Source organism: Vulpes vulpes, chromosome 14, assembly GCF_048418805.1.
Source record: "Vulpes vulpes isolate BD-2025 chromosome 14, VulVul3, whole genome shotgun sequence".
NCBI lineage: Eukaryota > Metazoa > Chordata > Mammalia > Carnivora > Canidae > Vulpes > Vulpes vulpes.
This window is the reverse complement of record NC_132793.1, coordinates 122,798,222-122,812,583: the sequence shown is the minus strand read 5'-3', so window position 1 is coordinate 122,812,583 and position 14,362 is coordinate 122,798,222. Positions and strand designations below refer to the sequence as shown.

The following is a 14,362-nucleotide window of genomic DNA, read 5'->3' as shown; positions in this document are numbered from 1 at the left end:
GTGAGAAACAACTCAAAATAACATCATTTTTGTTGCATACAGCCTGTTGTCAAGAATAGCCCAAAACATATGCGGATTGAAATAAAAGTGTTGTCATTCGGTCTTCTGGCTGATACAGTGAGTTGGAGTTAGAATGCCCTTATTTCAAGAGAACCCTCTGTAGAGCGGTTTACCATGCTGAAACAATGCAGACCAAAGTGGTAGTGTCCCTCCATTCAAGGCCTTTCCAAAGGGCCTTTATGCAGCCAAAGAGGACAAGCAGGTTGTGTCTCTGTCCTGCCTGGTCTTTGAGGCTAGTAGTGAGGAGACTTGAGCTTGAAAAGGTAAGTTCAGTTAGCCACAATCAGCTTGAGTAAGCCAGCTAGATGAGATGGATTATGTTCCAAGGACACAGGGCATGGCCCAACCAGGGATGTGTTTAGACAGGACTTATTTAAAAACTACAGGCTGAAATGAAGGTTGCAGACAGGACTGGTACCTTCCCAAATTGTTGCTCTACCTGTTGAGAGCTGAAATATTATCTCTGAATACAGGAAGCTGCAGCTAATAACAAAACAGTCTAGGGATGCCTGAATGGCACAGTCAGTTAAGAATCTGACTCTTGGTTTCAGCTTAGCTCATGATCTCAGGGACGTGAGATTGAGCCCCACATCGGGCTCTGCACCCAACGTGGAGTCAGCTTGAGATTCTCTCTCTCCCTCTCCCTCTATCCCACCTATTTGTGCTCTCTATCACTAAAATTAATAAATAGTTTTTAAAAAATGAATACAACAGTCTAAAGTTTTCGTCTCTATCTTGGTTCATTCATTTGTTTAACAAACAGGGTTTTTAAAATATATATATATTTTTTCTATGTGCTAGGAACCAACATTTCAGGCCTCAACACTTATGGGGCTTACCATCTTACAAAGCAGTTTACATTATGAATTTATTTGGATACAGATCTACCCAGGACTTTAATTCTCTCGTCTAACTGTATGAGATGAAAAAATACTGTGGATATTGCAGTTTTAGGTGGTAGAGGTAGTAAGAAGTGCTCCAAGGAAGCCAAACCACGATTCACATTCCAATGGGTAAACAGGACTTAAAGTTTATAGTAAAGATGCAAGTCAACAGGAGGTAAGGATGAAGGTGCCCACAGATTAAAGAGAAATCTTCCCGTGGAAACCATAAAGGAGACACACTTGTCTTGGATGGCATAGATTTGTCTTAGGGTTCCTTTACGTCCTTTCCCTGTTTCTGCTAGATAAGACATTGAAGAGTATTTGAAATACCAGATGCTATATAAGGTAATATTTTTATTAGCTTAACCCAGTCGTTCAGGTACCTTGAGGGCTTGAGAAAAAAACACTGATTGCTTAGCGCTACTCCCAGAGTTTCTGACTCAGTCAGTTTGGGATGGGACCTGACAATTTGCAGGCCTCATGAATCCCCAGGTGCTGCTGGTCTGGGGACCACAACTTGAGAACCACAGGCTTAAGCAGACGTTTAGAGGAAGCTTGAAAGTATTGTCCCACAAAGTAGTATAGACAGCATCACTGGGTTGAAAACTTTTTAATGCCTGTTGTTTTTCTCACCATAAGATACTAATGCCTACTACAAAGAAGATTTTAATTAAAAAAGAAATAAATTCAGGGACACCTGGTTGGCTCAGTCAGTGGAGCATGGGACTCTTGATCTGATGTTGGGGTTGTGAGTTCGAGCCCGAGGGTGTAGAGATCACTAAGAACAAATAAACTTAAAGAAAGCCCAATAAATTCATAAAACAACCTTAGTAGGGGATCCCTGGGTGGCTCAGCGGTTTGGCACCTGCCTTTGGCCCGGGGCGCCATCCTGGAGTCCCGGGATCGAGTCCCACATCGGGCTCCCGGCATGGAGCCTGCTTTTCCCTCCTCCTGTGTCTCTGCCTCTCTCTCTCTCTCTCTCTCTCTCTCTCTCTCTTTCTATGTCTATCATAAATAAATAAATAAATCTTTAAAAAAAAAACAACCTTAGTAAATTTAAAGCAACCCAAAGATAGCCATTGATAATTTTGCTGTGCATTCTTATAAAATTTTTCTTATGTGTATGTTTGTATATACATATATACATGATCTTCTCTCTCTTTTATATATATATATATGTAATATATATAAAACATTGGAATCATCTTACACATACTGTTTTGTAACTTACCTTTTTACTTAATAGTGTATTATAAACATCTTCTGCAACCCAGCAAATGCACAACTAGGTATTTACCCAAAGGACACAAAAATACTGATTTGAAGGGCTACGTGCACCCTGATGTTTATAGCAGCATTATCAACAATAGCCAAATTATGGAAGAGCCCAAATGTCCATCAACTGATGAGTGGATCAAGATGTGGTGCACACACACACACACACACACACACACACAGGAATATTACTAAGCCATAAAAAAAATGAAAACTTGCCGTTTGCAATGATGTGGACAGAGCTATAAATTGTTATGCTAAGTGAAATAAGTCAATCAGAGAAAGACAAATACCATATGATTTCACTCATATGTGAAATCTAAGAAACAAAGCAGATGAACATAGAGGGGAAAGGGAAAAAAGAGAGGCAAACCAGAAAACCGACTCTTAACTGTAGAGAACAAGCTGAGAGTTACTGGAGGGGAGAGGGCAGGGGGAAGGGCTAGATGGATGATGGGCATTAAAAAGTGCACTTGTTGTGAGCACTGGGTGTCATATTGAGTGACGGATCACTAAATTCTACACCTGAAACCGACATTAGGCTGTATGTTAACTAACAGGAATTTGAATAAAAACTTGAAAAGGAAAAAAAAATCTTTCTACCCCCATACAGTTCTAAAATGACTTGCTGCATACTTTGAATAGAGGTACCATAGTGTACTAAATGCTCCCATTCGCAGGACGCTTAGGTTGGTAGGCTAGTTCCTTCCTGTCAAAACAGTGTCAGCATAAATATTCTGGTAAGTCTTTATGCACATCCTTAATTATTTTCTAAAGACAATTTCCCAGAAGACAAGTTGCCAAGTCCAAAGTTATATGGATTTTTAAGGTTTTTAATACATTTTGCTACAATCCCCTTCAGTGAAATACTGGATCAATTTACACCCCCATCAGCACCGTGTGGATATCTTCTCACACCTTCACATAACATGAGCATTTTTTTTTTGCCAATTTAATAAGGAGGAAATGACATATCTTATTTACATTTTCAATTATTTTTAGTTGCAGTGGGGTCCCTCGTAGTACCACATTCAGTGACTTCCTACTTCTTTCATTTGTAGCTGTGTAAATCTGGGGCTTAGAATATATATTGTTAACTCTTCACAAAGTAATCCATCTGTTTGAGAGTTTACATGTGTGGTATTTCATAGAGCCCAGAATGTCATTTTTCTTTGTCACGAACGAAGAAACAAAAAATCTCAGAGCAGAACAGCTTTTGTTGTATTATGTAAGCTTCGGGAAAATAAATTGGCTACAAAACTCTGTATTTTGAATTTGTCTGATGTGATATGCAATCTCAATTCTCATTATATGAATTTATTATAATTACAATATAATTGATCTAATTGTGCTTATTAAATAATGCATGAGAAAAAACTATCCACCGTGATTAAAAGAGAAAAGTGATGGAACAATGTATCTTGTTTCTATTTAATATTTATTGAGGAACTACATGATGTGAATACTAAAATGAACTTTCTTGGTGATACACTAACCTGAACTTTCTTGTGGATACACAGGGACTATTAGGTGAAAAATATGGGAACATCCGAATCCCTGGAGAAGTTGAAGCCTCAGAGTTTGAAATGATTTTGGATGCTGCCGTAGAGGCAAAGCTGGAGACCAAGCTTCTGGAAGAGTGGTACTGTCGTGATGAGAACTCAGTGCCAGCAGCTTATTACCTCAGACCTAAATCGGAAATGCTGAAAAGCAATAAAAATGCAGTGAGTTATCTTTCTCTCCAAAGTATGTACGTGTCCATTACTTTCAACTGTTGGTCATCCAGGGGTGGTTCCCTCCACAGAAAAGGCACAACAGACAAAGTTACACTGCCTTGGACCCTACATTTCTTTTAACCACAAAATCCAAAGCTAAGAAACTTTCCAATTTGACTTACCTTTTTTGGGGGCCTCTCGAACTTTCCTCCTGGGGTTATTTCCTTCTTTGGAAGTTCCATTAATGGAAGTCTATTAGTGGTAAACTCTGTTTATCTGAAAATATTCTTATTTTTCCCATTTTGCCATAATGTGTCTACATTAATCTGAATGGTATATGTCTTGCTTCCTATATTTGTGAATTCATGTATTCTCTCTGTTCTGGAAAATTCTCAACTCTCATCTCATCAAATAATGTCTTTCCTCTATTCCCTCTGTTCTTTCTTTTTTGCTCTATCATTGGACTTACACTGGACCATCTCAGACTATCCTCCATTTCTCTTTGATACTCTTTCATATAATCAATTTCCTTACCTCTCCATGCTGCTGTCCAGAATGTCACTTTAGGTCTTTTCCAATTCAGTAATTTCTTTCTTCAGCTGTGTCCACTCTGTTCATGTATTAAGTTTTCAAGCTCATGGGCAGCCCCGGTGGTGCAGTGGTTTAGTGCTGCAGGGTGTGATCCTGGAGACCTGGGATCAAGTCCCACGTTGGGCTCCTTGCATGGAGCCTGCTTCTCCCTCTGCCTCTCTCTCTCTCTCTCTCTCTCTCTGTGTGTGTGTGTGTGTGTGTGTGTGTGTCTCATGGATAAATAAATAAAATCTTTTTTAAAAAGTTTTCAAGCTCAACAGTTATATTTTTGATTTGTGAAAGGTTTTTTGGGGAAGGGGAGGCAAACCTGCCTAGCTATTTCTATTTTTAAAGTATCTCATTTTTTAACTCAGTTATTTTTCCTTTACTATTTCATACATCGTTTATATTCTTGTACCTAATGTAGAATCTTGGAGTGAGGTTGATTCATGTATTTGTATGATGGAAACAGTATCAATGTCTCCTCTCCAACTTGGTTCCTAAGTGAATCTATTGTATGTCCCCTGAAACAGAATAAAGGAGAGAAAATGGATGTGCCTTTTCCTTGCATAGGATTCCTAGAGAGGGAAAAGAAGGTATAGATACCCATCTCTCTTCCAAAGAGAACATCCTTGATATCAGTGCCAAGGCATCTCTGAGAGGACAGCTATGACTTGGCGACAGTTCCTTTAAGAACTTTGTGCATTTGTCATTTTGATATGTAACATTAAGTATTTTCTGCATGCCATATGAAATCATGTCAGGATCCTTAATTTTTCTTCTTCCCTCTCCATGCATTATTCAAAGTAATTATCTGCCAGAATCTTGCTTCTGTGGATAAGAATATTAAGGCAAATACAAGGCATTCCTCAGTTAAATATGCCAGGAGGAAATGTAGTTGCCAGTAAACATAGATATTAAAAAACCTAATACCTTGAGAAACCAGGTCTACACAGCAGTTTGGTTATGTTACTATTTAATTGGCTTGAGTTGTCCCTTTGTCATTCTAAGATCCTCTAGGGAAATTTAAGTTATTCTCTAAACCCCACCTGCTATTTCTGCATAAATTATCATTAAATAAATGAATGTATGAATAAGATTTCACCAAGACTCTATACATGCTACTTGCTTGGTCGGCAATCCTCCCATCTGATTTCCTAGAAAATCAGAAACAAATGAAGAAACAGCTATAGACAATGAAATGGAGACATATAAGCATGTCTCCTTTAACTTTCTGGCCTCTTTAGAGGATACTGAAGAGATCATTTTGTTAGGACATTTGTATCAAAACCCAAGAGGGACTTTCTACCTAACCTGCAAGTAGTACACCATGCCCACAAGTTCTCCTGAGGACTCACCCACTCCAAATCTTCTAGCCTCGGCCCAGGGCTCAGGGCAAATTTTGTTAAATGTTCACACCACGCTGCCACTGCACAATGCCCAGCCATGTGCTGCCAACCATCTCATGCCAGGCTCAGGCATATCTAGCCATCATCATGCACCCTACCCAGCCTTCCATCCCTGGCCACCCTAGCATGTAGCCCCAGCTGCCTTAGCACTTTGGGGATCTGGCATGGGACTAGAGGCCCAGCACAAATTTTGCTAACACCACCACCCCATCCCAAATTCCCCAGTGGTCTTGCACCCTCAGAGCTGGCCTGCCTGGGTCCCACTAACACAGCAGACAGCAACAGGCAAAGTCAGTGCAGTCAGTGCAGATGACTTCATTGAAAGGAAAAGTGACTCTAACACAAAAGCAGGGCATAAGTAACACACATAGGATACTCTCCTGAAGTGCCAGTTTCTGGTAGACAGGGGACACTGCACTGCAGGGCGCTCCAAGACCTTTTCTTCATAAAGTCACTACTTTCTTTTTTTTTCTTTTTTTTTTAAGTCACTACTTTCAAGAGAAGAAGACCTAGCTGACTTTCTTAACACAGAGAAACAGACACAAAGAGGCAGATAAAATGAGGAGATAGAGAAATTTACCCCACGTGAAAGAATAAGACAAGGCCACAGCCTTATTTCTAAGTGAAACAGCTATAACTAACATGCCTGATAGAGAATTTAAAGCAATGATCATAAGGATACTCACTGGACTTGAGAAAAGGGTGGAAGACATGAATTAAACCTGTAACACAGAGAAAAGGAATAACATAAAGGGTTCAATAAATGAAATTCCACACACTTGATGGAATGAATAGCAGGATGGAATAAGCAGAGGAATGAATTACTGACCCAGAAGACAGACTAATGGAAAGAAATCAAGCTGAACAAAAAAGAAAAAAGAATTATGAAAAATGAGAATAGACTTAGGGAACTCAGTGACTCCATCAAGTGTAATTATTATTCATATTATTAGAAGTACCAGAAAAAGAAGAGAGAAAAGGGGACAGAAAATTTATTTGAAGAAACAGTAGATGAAAACTTCCCTCACCTAGACAGGGAAACAGATAACCAGCTCCAGGAAGCACAGAGAACTCCCATCAAAGTCAACAAAAGCAGACCCACACCTAGACATATTGTAATTAAATTGGCAAAATCTAGTGATAAAGAAAAAAATTTTAAAACGGCAAGACAAAAGAAGTCAGTAACTTATAAGACAAAACCCATAAGGCTAGCACAAGTTTTTTCAAACAGAAACTTTGCAAGCCAGAAAAGAGTAGCATGATATATTCAAAGTGCTATATGGGAAAACTCTTCAGCCAAGAATACTCTTTCCAGCATGGCTATCATTCAAAAAACATAAAAGGATAAAGAGTTTTCCAGACAAATAAACACTAAAGGAGTTCATGACTATTAAGCCAGCCCTGCAAGAAATATCAAAGGAAGCTCATGAGTGGAAGGGAGAGACCAAAAGTGACAGTATAAAAGTAGGAAAAACAAAAGCAACAAAAGTGAATATTTCTGTAAAAAAAAAAAAAAATCAGCCAAGGTATTCACCAAAAAAAAAAAAAAAAGGATGTAAAATATAATAAATAACACATACCTAAAATGTGGGGATGACAGGTGAAAAGAATGGATTCAAACTTAAATAACCATCAACTTAATATAGACTGCACATGCAGATGTGGTTATATACAAACGTAATGGTAACACAAGTGAAAAACCACTAATAAATATGCAAAGAATAAAGAGAAAGGAATATAAATATATCACTAAAGAAAATCAGCAAAACCTGAAAAAAAACAAAAAAAAAAGATCAGAAAAAAAATCTTCAGAAACGACAAAGTATATAATAAAATAGTAAGAAATACATATTTATAAATAATTACTTTGAATATAAATAGAGTACATGCTCCAATCAAAAGACAGAGGATGACAGAATGGATGAAACAACACGACCCATCTGTATGCTTGCCTACACGAGACTCATTTTAGATCTAAAGACACTTTGGATTGAAAGTGAGGGGATGTAGAAACACCCATCATGCGAATGTATGTCAAAGCTGGAGTAGCAATATTTATATGGGAAAAAATAGACTTTAAAACAAAGACTGTAACAAAAGAAAAAGAAGGTCACTATACAATGATAAAGAGGACAATTCAACAAGAAGATATAACAATTGTAAATACTTATGCACCCAACATAGAAGCACCCAAATACATAAAACAGTTCATAACAAACATAAAGGAACTAATAGATAATTATACAATAATACAAGGGGACTTTAACACCCCACTTAACATCAATAGATAGATCATCTAAACAAAAAATCAACAAGGAAACAATGGCTTTGAATGACACACCAGAACAGATGGATTTAACAGATGTAGTCAGTACATTCCACCCTAAAAGAGCAGAAGACATATGCTTTTCAAATGCACCTGGAACATTCTCCAGAATAGACCATATATTAGCCCATAAAACAAACCTCGAAAAATACAAGAATATCAAGTTACACCTTGCAACTTTTCTGACCACAATGCTATGAAATTTGAAGTCAACCACTGGAGAAAAATCTAGAAAGACCACAAGTACATGGAGATTAAACAGCATGCTACTAAACAATGAATGGGTCAACCAGCAAATAAAAGAAGAAATTTTAAAAAGTTCAAAAGAGGACAGCCCGGGTAGCTCAGCGGTTTGGCACCTGCCTTTGGACCAGGGTGTGATCCTGGAGAACCAGGATCAAGTCCAACATGGGGCTTCCTGCATGGAGCCTGCTTCTTCCTCTGCCCGTGTCTCTGACTCTCTTTCTGTGTCTCTCATGAATAAATAAAATGTTTAAAATAAAAAATATTTAAAAGTACATAAGAGAGAACTTTATAACAATATAACCTACCTCAAGAAGCAAGAAAAATGTCAAATAAACACCTAACCTTACACTTAAAGGAGCTAGAGAAAGAACAACAAACAAAACTTAAAACAAAACTAAAACCAGCAGAAAGAGAGAAGTAATAGATTAGAGCAGAAATAAATGATATAGAAACTATAAAAAGAATACCCACACACAATAGAAGAGATCAATGAAACCAAGACCTGGTCCTTTGGAAAAAAAAAAAAACCAGTAAAACTGATAAACCTATAGTCAGACTTATCAAGAAAAAAAGAGAAAGGATTTAAATAAATAAAATCACAAATGAGAGAGGAGAAATAATAACCAACATCACAGAAATACAATTATAAAAGAATATTATGAAAAGCTATATGCTCACAAATTGCACAACCTAGAAGAAATGGATAAATTCCTAGAAACATATAAACTTTCAAAACAGAAATAGGGTGAAGTAGAAAATTTGAACAGACTGATAACCAGCAAAGAAATGTAATTGAAAGAATGAAAGAAAGAAAGAAAGAAAGAAAGAAAGAAAGAAAGAAAGAAAGAAAGAAAGAAAAAGAAAGAATCAGTAATCAAAAAACTCCCAACAAACAAAAGTCCAGGACCAGATGTTCACAGGAGAACTCTACCAAACGTTTATAGAAGAGTTAATACCTATTCTCCTCAAACTATTCCAAAAAATAGAAGTAGAAAGGAAACTTCCAAACTCATTCTATGAGGCCGGCATTATCCTGATACTAAACTGGATAAAGACACCACTAAAAGAGAGAACTAGAAGCCAATATCCCTGATGAACATAGATGCAAAAACCCTCAATAAAATATTAGCAAACTGAATTCAATAATACACTTAAAAAATCACTCACCATAATCAAGTGGGATTTATTCCTGGGTTACAAAGATGGTTCAATATTCACAAATCAATCAATGTGATACACCACATTAATAAGAGAAAGGCTAAGAACCATATGATCATTTCAATAGACTAAGAAAAAGCATTTGACAAAGCACAACATCCATTCATGATAAAAACCCTCCACAAAATAGATTGAGAGGGAACATACCTCAACATAATAAAGGCCACAAATGAAAAACTCACAATTAATATTGCCTTCTATGGGGAAAAACTGAGATACTCCCCTAAGGTCAGGAACAAAGCAAAGATGTTCACTTTCACCACTTTTCAACATAGTACTGGAAGTCCTAGCCATAGTAATCAGACAAGAAAAAGAAATAAAAGGTAAATTACCAAGAAGTAAAACTTTCATTATTTGCAGATGATATGATACTAAAAATAGAAAACCCAGAAAGACTCAACCAAAAAAACTGCTAGAACTGATACATGAATTCAGTAAAGTCACATTATACAAAATCAGTGTACAGATATCTGCTGCATTTCCATATACCAATAATGGAAGCAGCAGAAAGAGAAATTAAGAAAATAATCCCATTTATAATTGCTTCAAAAATAATAAGATACCTAGGAATAAATCTAACCAAGGAGGTGAATGAACTATACTCTGAAAACTATAAAGCACTGTTGAAATAAATTGATGACACAAAGAAATGGAAAGACATTCCATGCTAATGGGTTAACAAATATTGTTAAAATGTCTATGCTGCCCAAAATAATCTACACATTTAATGCAATCTCTATCAAACTACCAAAAGAATTTTTCACAGAACTAGAACAAACAATCCTAAAATTTGTAGAGAACCACAAATGACCCTGAATAGCTAAAGCAACCTTGAAAAAGAAAAGCAGGGGTGCCTGGGTGGCTCAGGAGTTGAGCATTTGCCTTTGGCTCAGGGTGTGATCCCGGACTCCTGGGATCGAGTCCCACATTGGGCTTCCTGCATGGGGCCTGCTTCTCCCTCTGCCTATGTTTCTGCCTCTCTCTCTCTCTCTCTCTCTCTCTCTCTCTGTCTCTGTCTCTCATGAATAAATAAATAAATTCTTTAAAGAAGAAGAAAAAGAAAAGCAAACTGAAGGCATCATAATTCTGGACTTCGAGTTATATTACAAATCTGTCGTGATCTAAACAGTATGGTACTGGCACAAAAATAGACCCATAGATCAATGGAACAGAATAAAAAACAAAGTATAAACCCACAACTATATGGTCAATTGATCTTCCACAAAGCAGGAAGGAATATCCAGTGGGAAAAGGACAGTCTCTTCCACAAATGGTGTTGGGAAAACTGGACAGCAACATGCAAAAGAAATAATTCACTTTCTTATACCATACATACAAATAAATTCAAAATAGATTAAAGACCTAAATATGACACCTGAAACCATAAATTCCTCAAAGAAAAAATAGGTAGTAACCTCTTTTACATCAGTCATAGCAACTCTTTTCTAAATATGCCTCCTGAACTAAGGGAAACAAAAGGAAAAATAAATTACTAGGACCACATCAAAATAAAAAGCTTCTGCACAAGGAAGAAAACAATCAACAAAATTAAAAGGCAACCTATGGAATGGGAGAAGATATTTTCAAATGACTTATCCAATAAAGGACACCAGTCCCAAAATATATAAAGAACTTATAAAATTCAACGCCCAAAAATCAAATAATCCAATTTTTAAAATGGGCAGGAGACATGAACACACATTTCTCCAAAGAAGACATACCAATGGGGCAGCCCAGGTGGCTCAGTGGTTTGGTGCCGCCTTCAGTCCAGGGCCTGATCCTGGAGACCCAGGATCTAGTTCCGTGTCGGGCTCCCTGCATGGAGCCTGTTTCTCCCTCTGCCTGTCTCTCTCTCTCTCTCTCTCTCTCTCTCTCTCTCATGAATAAATAAATAAAATCTTTAAAAAAAGATTTTAAAAAAGAAGAAGACATACCGATGGCAAACAGACACATGGGAAGTTGCTCAACATCACGCATCATCAGGAAAACGCAAATCAAAACCACAATGAGACATCACCTCCCACCTGTCGGAATGGCTAAAATCAACAACACAAGAAACAACAGGCATTGGCGAGGATGTGGAGAAAGGGGAACCCTCTTGCAAGGTTGGTAGGAATGCAAACTGGGGCACCCACTCTGGAAAACAGTATAGAGATTCCCTAAAAACTTGAAAATAGAACTACTCTATGATCCCACAATCACACTACTGGGTATTTATTCCCAAAAATACAGAGCACAAATTCAAAGAGCTAGTTGCATCTCTATGTTTATAGCAGCATTATTTACAATTGCAAAGATATGAATGTAGCCCAAGTGTCCATCAACCGATGAAGGGATAAAGAAGCTGTGGTATAGATATCCAACGGAATCTTATTCAACCCTAAAAAAAGAATGAAATCTTGCCATTTGCAATGACATGGATGGAGCTAGAGATTATACTAAGCAAAATAAGTCAGAGAAAGACAAATATCATATGATTTTGATCATATGTGGAATTTAGGAAACAAACCAAATAAGCAAAGGGAAAAAGAGAGGAGGGAAGGAGAGAGAGAAACCAAGAAACAGACTCTTAACTATAGAGAACAAACTGATGGTCACAAGACAGGAAGGAGGGGATGGGTAAAATAGGGGATGGGGATCAAGTGCTCTGCACCAGGAGGAGCACCAGGTGTTGTACAGGTATTGAATCACTATATTGTACACCTGAAACTAATATAACACCGTGTTAACTAACTGGAACTAAAATAAAAATGTAAAAAAAAGAGAAAGAGAGAGAGAGAGAGAGAGAGAGCGATAAGTACATTGTCTAAGAAAGCCCAATAGACAAATTCTGTGTAATCTGGGAAAATTCACACATAACATAGATATAATGTCTAACTTTCAGGGTTATTCGGGGGATCAAACGAGATATGGCCCATTAAGCACCTTCATAGTAGACATTGGCACACAATAGACCTCCAAATAATAGTTTTTCTTGTGCTTAAATATTGATTTTTTTTCTTTGATGATTTTAAGACTAACATCTCACTTTTATGTTTTCATAGATGCAGCCTTCTGCCAAAGCTGACAATGAGAAGACCTGGCAAGAGATATCAGATGAGATCAAAAAGATATTTAAGGCTGCTGTAAAACTGTTACATGAAAAGGGGAAAATGAAATATAGCCAAGCTAAGAGGTACCTGTTCTCAGGTAATTTTTACACATCCTCAGTAAACTAAGGAACAAACAAGTAATAGATGCATCCATAGCTTCCCTTTTATGGGTCTACAAATTTCATTTCATTTACTGCCCGATGAAATTTAGTTTTTCTAAATGTTTCCTTCTCCTCCAGAGACAAGTGTTCTTTTCTTTTAACCAATTGATAAGCCTTTACTTAATTGGAGGACTTCTCCAGAACATGTGATTTTTAAGAGAAGTCAGAGGAGGCTGCATACATATATCAGACCAGATTCTGCCAATGTTCTCAGTTCATTCATTCATTCTGTTCATGCATCCATTCACTTGCTCACTCAGTAAACATTTGTTGAGTGCCTGCTATGAGCCAGGCACCGAGGATCCAACAACACACCAGGCAAGGTCTCTCTCTCTCTCTCTCTCTCTCTCTCTCTCCAAACTTATTTTTTAGTGGGGGAAACGAAATGATAGGCAAGCAATCAAATAAATGAATGGGGGTGGGGAGGCATCCAGGTGGCTCAGTGGTTGAGCATCTGCCTTAGGCTCAGGTCATGATCCTGAAGTCCTGAGATAGACTCCCATAGAGAGCCTGCTTCTCCCTCTGCCTATGTCTCTGTCTCTCTCTCTGTGAATGACTAAATGAATGAATGAATACATTAATTAAGTAAATAAAATCTAAAAATAATAACAATAATAATAAATATTTTAAAAAATGAACAAGATTCCTTCAGGAAGGCCAAGCAATATGCAATGTGAATAAGCAAGACACAATAGTAGGGGCTGATGAAGGATGTGGGGGTCTACAGGTAGACGGAGCAGGCAGTAAGGACAGGACTCTGAGCTGCATGACAAAGAGTCAGAGCCAGCTGTACCATATCTAAGGTAGGGAATTCTGAGGATGGGCTGCCAGGTTCAAGATCCTTGAGACAGGAATGCGCTTAGTAAGTCCCCAGAGGAGGAAGAAGGTAAAGGTAGCCCGCCTGGGGAGGGAGAGATGAAGCCATAATTAGAACCTTATGTTTTATTCTGGGTCAGCTGGGAAGTCACTGGAGGCTGAGAGATGAAGAGGTAAGGGAGGGGCAGGATCTAATTTAACCTTCAAATAAAAATCCACGAAGCAGGGATTCGGTTGTTAGCCTTTCTCAGCCATAGAAATGTTTTATTTTTGAAGGATGCACAAAAAAGCTGAAGGAGTAGGTCAGTCATAGTTTCCAGAGGACAAACACTACTGGGTAAAAGGAAGCAGATATATAACATTTATTTTAAAAATTGATAATGAAGGGGGCACTTGGGTGGCTCAGTGGGTTAAACACCTGACTCCTGATTTCAGCCCAGATTATGATTGATCTTCAGTGGTGAGATCAAGCCTGGAGTGAGGCTCTGTGCTCCCCAGGGAGTCTGCTTAAGATTCTCTCCCCCTCTCCCTTGGCCCCTCCCCCAACTATCTAAAATAAATAAATAAAATCCTAAAAATTGATAGTGACA

The 14,362-nt window shown here is 37.8% G+C and overlaps 1 protein-coding gene across 3 annotated transcripts in view; it reads left to right on the top strand.

The window, feature by feature from the left end:
* The window catches only part of NWD2 (NACHT and WD repeat domain containing 2), a 174,063-nt gene that overhangs the window by 145,219 nt on the left and 14,482 nt on the right, over nucleotides 1–14,362 (top strand). For all 3 annotated transcript variants that reach the window (XR_011997212.1, XM_072737906.1, XM_072737907.1), the window contains exons 4-5: nucleotides 3,740–3,943; nucleotides 12,748–12,892. Coding sequence is in view for 2 of the 3 variants with exons in the window: in XM_072737906.1 (XP_072594007.1) it covers nucleotides 3,740–3,943; nucleotides 12,748–12,892 (349 nt within the window). In the remaining variant the exon portion in view is untranslated. The remainder of the gene's footprint in view (nucleotides 1–3,739; nucleotides 3,944–12,747; nucleotides 12,893–14,362) is intronic.